This window comes from Dermacentor variabilis, chromosome 6 (genome assembly GCF_050947875.1).
Source record: "Dermacentor variabilis isolate Ectoservices chromosome 6, ASM5094787v1, whole genome shotgun sequence".
Classification (NCBI taxonomy): domain Eukaryota; kingdom Metazoa; phylum Arthropoda; class Arachnida; order Ixodida; family Ixodidae; genus Dermacentor; species Dermacentor variabilis.
In genome coordinates, this window is record NC_134573.1 from 166770746 (window position 1) to 166779208 (window position 8463).

The window sequence follows — 8463 nt, forward strand, 5'->3', positions numbered from 1 at the left end:
GGGCGGAACAAGCGAGGGAAGAGCCCCGCGCACGCTTATCTCGCGGTCTCCGAGGGCCGTTGGGCTATACGAGAAAGTGTCCCTGATCTGGACCGCGACACCGGAAATAGTGCGATCCGCCGCGCTGGCCGAATGTCGGACGAGCCGGTTGGAAGTGAGTCGCTTCCCTTTTACGTGAGTCCCGCGCGCGCGCGGCCAGCTGCAGCAGAGATCGAACCCACCGTCGGTATCGTCCTCCGCATCGCTATGATCTCGCTGGCCAGCTTCCGGTGCCTATAAGACGCGCCATGGCGACTGAGACACGGCCCACTTGAGCACTCGCTGAAGAGGACGACGGTTACTCTCCGCTGGTCGCTGCTGGCACACACGAAATCAACATGAACGCCGTAAGTGCAACTCGACCGGTCGCTGTCGCGCGCATTAACGAGCGCGTTCAAACGCTGCGAGGTGGCGCAACCTAAGGATTCGGGCCGTTAATTATGCATGCTTGCATGCGCCGCGCTCTTTATTGTCGTCGCATTTAATCAAACATTCTTTTAGTGTGCGACCCTCTATCTTTCCTGCTTTTTTTTTCTTTTTTATTACGAACTGCTTCAGAATAGCCTAGTTTAGCCTGGCAAGGTAGCTGCGGCAGTGGTCGTTGCGCCTGAACGCCCCTGACACGAAGGTGATTTACACGGCGTTCAGGAAACTGGTGTTACGCACACACGGATGTGGGCAAAAAAAAAAGGAGGGGGGGAGGGGGGGACAGGAATGTTCGTCACTTTGAGCCCTTCTGGGAACACCACGCGCTCGATAGCACGGGCGAGGAAGGAACTTCTTTTGCAAGCTTTTTCCGCGTGACGACGCACCATCTTGTCGCATCTAAATGTTCCGTCATTGCAGCCTCCTCAAGTCTGACATCATGCAGCACGGGATTGAGGGTATTCGCTCAAATAAAGAATTCTCGCTGCGTTGGATGCACGTTAAAAAACTCTATAGGTGGCCCAAATTAAACCGGAGTCTCCCACTATTCGGCGTGCCTCATAGTCATATCGTGGTTTTGGCACGTAGCAGCCCAGGATTTTAAAAGAATTTTCACGAGTAAGCAGGTTATTTCCACAAGTCATACACTTGAAATCAGGGCACAGAAATATCAGCGTGTTTATTTACTCTTTATTAGCCTACTGCGATTTTTTTATCGAGAAAATACATTTGGCAGGCTATATGAGGAAAGCTTTAATTGGTGTATCGTTTATAATACAGCATGTATAGTTATGGGTTGATTTGTGGAAGACAGTGTAGATATGTTTCCTCGCGAAAGAACAAATTTTCCGGCAAGGTTTATTGTTTGCCTAAGATATTACTTATTGTTCTTAGAACGATCACTGGAACGGTATAGGCAAGAAAATGAAAATAGCAGCAGTGTATACGATGCAGATCGAACGGGCCTGCCATGTTACAAACGATAACAACAATAGAAGCAATAAATAAATCTCAGGAGAAGAGGTAGAAGGTCCTTTCTTTTTTCGGCTTGCGCCAAACTCTTGAAGGCTATCCAAAGCAAAAAAATTAACTGACAGCTTGTCCCGTTTCCTAGCACTATTTTAAGTTTCGAAGGCTTGCACCAACTGGCCCAAAAGCAAGCTCTAAAAAAATCAACATAATCTCAAGGTCTGGCCTATATATTGAAGGTATGAATTAGCTAATGAAGCATGGCATCATCAAACTTTAAGGCAACTTGTACTAGCTGGAACTGTAAGAAATACGTTCCACCTCTTAAAGTAGTGTGTCAAGCTTTTAGAATGGTTCTGACATTTTTTGAAAGTTTTCTGCTCTTCAAATGTATTTTTGCGTGATAAAATGTAATCGTAACAGCATGGCATATCATATGTGATATGCGACAACTTTCACTCATACATTTGCGGCCTAGCGTTTCATTAAAAAAGTGAGGCTTGTTCAGCTGTATATCTGGCCCAAGCAAAGGCTTCTCTAGTTTTCACACAAGAAAATAAAAGCTCGTGCAGTAAGGAGTCAAGTCTGAGGATGGCAGTGTCATGTGACTTTCTGATGCGTGGAAGAGCCTGGGCTACTCTAGCCGAATCTCTGCACTATCGAACGCTCCAGAAGTATATGCTAGACGGTACCTAGTTACGCTAGCTCCCTACAAGGTAAGCACTAAACTACGGCTATCTGCAGCATTCTGATATACTAAGCGGATTCTCACATCGTCGCCGCGTTCGTGAGCCATATATATGTTAAGCACAAAACAGAAAGTGTGGCCAGATGCTTCGTCCGCAGTGCATCATTCTCTCTACCTGCTGATCCGTATATTCAGCAATAGAAGTTTATTCTGTTGCCACTGTAAAAAAGAACAAAGCAATAGTGAGAGCAATATACAATAAAATGGTAAATGAACAGTTCTGCGGAAATTCATAAGGTGGAGAAAGATTTACGATAGAGAGATATTGCCGTTTCAGTAGCTTGGGAAGCTGCAAAAAAGAGTCATACTGGTTTCTCAGAAAGAAAGCTTCGCAGTTGAAGAAAAATTCGTCCTGGCCCAGAGGATCGAACCCCTTAGCTTCGTGCTACACTTAGATGGATGACCTTCTTTTTTCCCCTTTCAATGTACAAGAAATAAGCTGAACATTCCCCCTATCTAGATGGGCTGCTTGTTTTTGATTATTATTTAACAAGCCTCACCGCATATTGGGGATTATTTTGGAAAGGGTATTCGCGCCGAGCTCATCTGGGCCGTTATTCCCAAGACATTTCTTACGAAAGCACCGTCCGCCATTGGTCACCGCAATGACGGTTGTCTCGTTATCAAACCGATAGCTGTCATTACTGGCGGGCGCTTGAACGCTTAAAAGGAAATGAGGGAACGCTCTTACGTAAGCCGAATTTTGGGGGACACAGGCCGAGATTACCCTGCTTCAGAGGCCGCGGTTGAAGAACTTTGTAATGGCACACTCGTGGATTCAGAAGCCCAAGCTAAAAGCCGACCCCGTGTCCTTCGTACGCAGTGGGTCCTCATCGCCGCCTGCTGCGTGATCAGCGGCGCACGCGGCCAGTACAGTCCCGTGCGTGGCCACTACGGCGCGGCGCTGGCGTTCGCCCCCGGGGCCGGGTTCGCGGCTGGCGCGAGCCCTTACGCCGCACACCCGTACGCCGCAAACCCGTTCGCCGCCAGCGCAGCAGCGGCCGCGCTGGGCGCGGGCGGCGGCGCCACGCAGCTGACGCTGGCCCCGCAAGCGGCACTGTTCGGACACGGCCACCACCAGCAGCAATTCGCGGCGGCGCCTGGCTTTTCGACGGGCGCTGGCTACGGTCTTCTGGGCGCTGGATACGGTACGTCTTCCCTTCGAAGGGCGACCCGCATGGCGCGTTTAGCGAGTACATTATTTTTAACGCTTTTGGCAACGTTCCGGAGAACTTTTATTGACACGCATGGGGGGGGGGGGGGGGGGGGCGCTCTGGAAAACATCGCGAGACTCCTGAACTTCGTATGTAAATCGAGAGTGGCTAACTTGAATCTATACTGATACTATACTGATATACTATGACCGGGATATCTTTTTAGGTCTAGCGTGGTGGAAAATAGTCGATGAAGCCCACAGACAAATGGTCGAAATAGAAATTGCTGTTGCCTTTTTAAACATACTAAGCCTAATAAATAGCTTAATGGAAAGCCGGTTCTCCCGGGAACATCAAAAGGCGAAACCAGGTGGCTACGAAACAAGGCGGGAGTGGGGGCTGTGCAGGATCATGGCATAAAAGACAGGGAAGCGGAAAGAACAAAACGTCAACTAATTCACAAGTAGCCTCAAGTTCCCGATTATAGCAGCCCGCGCCATAATTGGTCCACAAGTACATCGTGCTTCTTTCTTCGCGCAGGCGCCCAGGCGCCACCTTCGCTGATCGTGAGCCCCGTGCTGCACCAGGACGGCGTGGCGGGTCTCATGCCCGCCGGCGCGCCGAACTACGCCCGGTCCACCGTGACGCACTACGGCGGCGGCGGCAGCTCCCAGGTCACACGGTACCAACCCACGACCTACACGGTGGGCGGCGCGTCGTCCGCCGGCGCTGCCGCGTCCAGGACCCAGTACCAGCCGGCGCAGCAGCTGACGGCCTCGCCCGGTTCGACGAGCGCGCTGTACCGCGAGCCTAAGGCGCTGCCATCGCTCAGCTCCCTGCACCAACTGCAGTCGGGTGCCGCTCCGGCTGGCGCCGCGGTCACGGTGCAGGAGGTCGGCCAGACGCAACTGGGCGCCCTCCACGGCTACGGCGGTGCACCGGCGGGTCTCTTCTCCGGATACGGCGCCGGGGCAGCGGCTGCGCCCAGGACGGTCAACTACGGATACGGAGCCGGCCTGAGGGCTTACTAGTGATGCAACCCGCCTATGCCGTGAGTTGGCACCATTTTTTTTTTTTTCTAACCTGATGCCTTCCGCGTCGCTCGTTTTGCCATTGCAGCGGCCGCGTTAGGACTCGCCAAGCAATGGCGCTCGAAGCCGACAATATATGCTATGCTGTGTTGGCATGTTCGTCCTGGAAGAGGTTTCTTATCGGGCATTCTTTTTTCCACGCATCGTAATTTCATTCCCTCACTTAAATGTGCAAGTGCGTTGCATTATAGTAATGCTTTTCTTGTGGGTCGATTTTATCGGCATCCGGGACTCGTCATAGCAGACGTCACATACATCTCAGATGCATATAAGAAAGCGATTTTGGTTGCGAGCGTCGACTACAAGTGGAGTTCGCAACCTACCACACACAGACTAAAAAGAAATTACTATAGTCGGGGAGAGCCTAAGAATAAAAAAGTTAAAAGCGCGCTTTACAAGTCACGTATAATTTGCATAGATGCGCCAGCTAATTGAGCGCGCTAATTTCACCGACGTCAAGCGGTTTTGAGTGTTCGAAACGGCGGTTTTCGCCGTGCAGATCTATCTCTATATGTCACTGGTTTCAGGACGACACCTGAAGGCTTTTGGTAATCCTAACATAACTGGCAAACCAAAGGTTATATCTTAGCTAGAAACAACGAGCTTTAATTTTACCATTAGCGAGGCGTTTACATTAGCAGGGCAGATACATTAAGCTGTGACCGGACCCCAGGTAGCTTGGGTTTCTATCAGAACAGTATTGCAGGTGCACCGCGTTCTTGTGTGTGGAGCTAACTTTCGCTGTCTCTCTCTCTTCTCTCTCTTCGCCTTTCTCTTGCCCCAGCGTAGGGTACCCAACCGGACTCGTGACTTGTTCACATTTCTGCCTCCCATATGTATGTATATATATATATATATATATATATATATATATATATATATAGTCATATCATAAGAAGCCAACAAAAACTGAAACACTGACACCAAGGACAACATAGGGGAAATTACTTGTGCTTAATAAATGAAATGAAGAAACGATAACTTAATGGAAATTAAAGTGGATTGGGAAACGACGCCGCGGTAGCTCAATTGGTAGAGCATCGCACGCGAAATGCGAAGGTTGTGGGTTCGGTTCCCACCTGCGGCAAGTTGTTTTTTCATCCACTTTAATTTCCATTAATTTATCGTTTCTTTATTTCATTTATTAAGCACAAGTAATTTCCCCTATGTTGTCCTCTTGGTGCCAGTGTTTGTTGGCTTCTTATGATATGACTAATAAAAATCGGGCCCCTCGGTTAACCCCCTTTCTTCTCGTTTATATATATATATATATATATATATATATATATATATATATATATATATATATATATATATATATATATATATATATATATATATTAGGTTAACTTCTTTAGGGTTCGATGGTCTGGTGACGCGAACCATGAATCTCGAGGTCTAATGATAAACGCAGAATGAAAATTTAGTGCCATCGGCGCCCACTTTGCTTCAAATGAGTGCTCCTAACGTCCACCCATTTGCACTGGAGAGTATATGAAGACGGGGTACCTTTATCGGCCGACGTGGTCTATTTGGGGAATGAGGCGTTGTTTGAAGTGCGTGCCTCGCGCCAGCTCACATCCTCAACACAGAAGACAATGCGTGAAAGCTCCGTTTATATAAAGCTATGTAATTTACTCTTCCCGGAAGCCCTAAAATGCGCGTTAGTAGCTCTATGCATATCGCTGCTGTTGTGAGGCTTTTTCTTTAAGCTTCCCTTTCTTAGCGTGGATTACAAGAGCCAGTGGACAGGAGATATGTCGCTCTAGTTATGCGTCGCGCTGAATGTCTCCCAACGCAAAAGAGGATACATCGTTTGCGAATCTTTTTAAGATAATCAGAGAGAACTGGGCCGCCGATGCAGTGAGTCAATCGAAGTAGGCAAGATGAATGACGATTTTGACATGTGCCGCTATTAGTCGCCGACTAATGTGACGTCACGGAATCTTGATTGACCACGTTCTGAGGTGAAAAGCTAAAGATGCACATTCCTGAACAGTGTGGTGTAATCTACTCGTACACCGCAGGGAATGCGCATGTTTCAAGCGGGCCGCGCCTGTTCGTGTTCAATGCGTTTATTGTACGTGAACGCCGTAATGAGCGCTGCGATCGCTATTCCAGGGACGACGGTTAAGAGCAGATGAAAGTGCAATGACTGTTTTCGCTCACTAGCCTATGCAATCAGCCACTCCCTCTCGCTCTCTGTTTTCTCTATCTGCCTGTGCACTCTCTAAGTTCTAGATAGACTGTTTTCATATATTTTTTCTCTGTTTTTCTTCATCTCTTTTTTTTCAGAAAGAGACGTGAAGAGGACTGTTTACAGCAGTTATTTATTGACCATGGGCAGAGAATGCACTGACCAGCACCACCTCACATCGACATTTGGACGCAGTTGCGTGTGAAAGCCGTCGCTCTGCTGCTGCTGCTGCTGCTGCGGCCGCTGCTGCGTAACCGTGATTCTGTGCAAAGAAAAAAAAACACATTAAACCTGACATCCCACGACATTCCAATCTTTCTGTCGATTCCTAAAGTCACAGGTTGCAAGGAGACAACGCTTGGTTATACTGTTGACACGTTTGAGACGTCACAAAACTACTCCGAACGAAGTAATTTACGTAACTTCGACCAAAGAGAGAAATTTGAGGGTTCGTGGTTAGGCCACGTGGCCTCGAAGGCTGCCCCTAGCCGATCTTTTAGAACGTCTTAAGGTAACCCCTCGTCATTGTTCTAAGGCACATTGAGGACAAACACTAGGCACAAAGAAACGTTTGATATTTCAAGCCATCGATGGGCAAAACATGTCAGCCGACCTCAAGCAAAAGCTTCTTTATATGGCTAGATTTAATGGCTGAACTACCAAAATGTAACAAAGTTGCCGCCAGATCTGCTATGATCAGTGATAAATCATGGAGGATTATTTCCAATATAGTTCAGTGGGACATAGTGGGTAAATATCATGATGCTCACATATATGGGTGGTGCCAGTGCTCAATTCCGGAAAAGATCCTGTGAGCCTTGCCTCATATCGGCCAGTATCGCCAACATCACGTTTATCAAAGTTGATGAAAAGACGGGGTTAACTTGGTTAACGGGATGTACGGGGTTAACTTGGTATATTGAACAAAAAAGCAGGTTGCCATCGTGTATGACCAGATTTCGCGCACGGTTGAGTGCTCAGGACAGTGTCTTGGACTTACTAAGCCACATCGAGCACCATCGCGTCGACGGCCTTTCGACACTCGCCATCTTTATAGACGTTGCAAAAGCATACGACTGTACGCTTCATACAGGCATCATCAACGGACTCCGAGCCATGGGCGTCTCGGGAAATTCCCTCCGATTTGTCCGTGACTGTAAGAGATCCGGTCGTATCAATCCATTACATGCTTCTTCCTTTCCACCAATGCTCTTAATATATCTTGCTTATCTCGACTGCTGACCGGTTGGCACTTCCGTCCACATTAAATCCAAGCGCTTCTTGAACGTGTACCTTACTTATGGTTCTCACTCGATGGGGGAATCCCTTCGCATTGCATTAGGATGAGCTGAGTTACCTGCAGCCTCAGTGTACCCCACGTACTGGCGAAACGCCCCATTTCAACTGGCGAAGAAATGTTTCTTGTGCTGGACCACTTGAGCATAGCGTTTCAATGCACACAGACGGGTCGGTGTGTGCACAAACAGAAAGCTGCGCAGCGTCATTCTGCATGCCTTCCCTTAATGTGTCTTTGTCTGGCTACGTGGATCGCGTAGTTTCGTCTTCAACAGTAGAAAGCGCCGCAATTACCGCGGCTTTGCGAAAACTACGCGTCTATTCTGCACGAGACGTCGTGGTGCTGACGGACTCAACATCAGCATTACAACGATTACACCATGGCATACCTCGAGAGAAGTTTCCAAAGCAACCTCTGGCACTGATTAAAGATCTAATGAGCAAGGGATTTAACGGGAAATTTTAGTCGATCCCATTCCACGTAGAAATTGAAGAAAATGAAAAAGCTGCCGCTCTTGCACGCCTGGCGCTGACAGGTGTCCC

At 48.3% G+C, this 8463-nt stretch overlaps 1 protein-coding gene across 1 annotated transcript; it reads left to right on the forward strand.

The window, feature by feature from the left end:
* The first annotated feature begins 205 nt into the window (after positions 1–205).
* Positions 206–6916, forward strand: LOC142584438 (uncharacterized). The gene is made up of 4 exons (XM_075694589.1): positions 206–386; positions 3006–3330; positions 3877–4387; positions 6723–6916. The coding sequence occupies exons 1-3, from the start codon at positions 378–380 to the stop codon at positions 4365–4367; spliced, it is 825 nt and encodes a 274-aa protein (XP_075550704.1). The 5' UTR covers positions 206–377; the 3' UTR covers positions 4368–4387; positions 6723–6916.
* The last annotated feature ends 1547 nt before the right edge of the window (positions 6917–8463 follow it).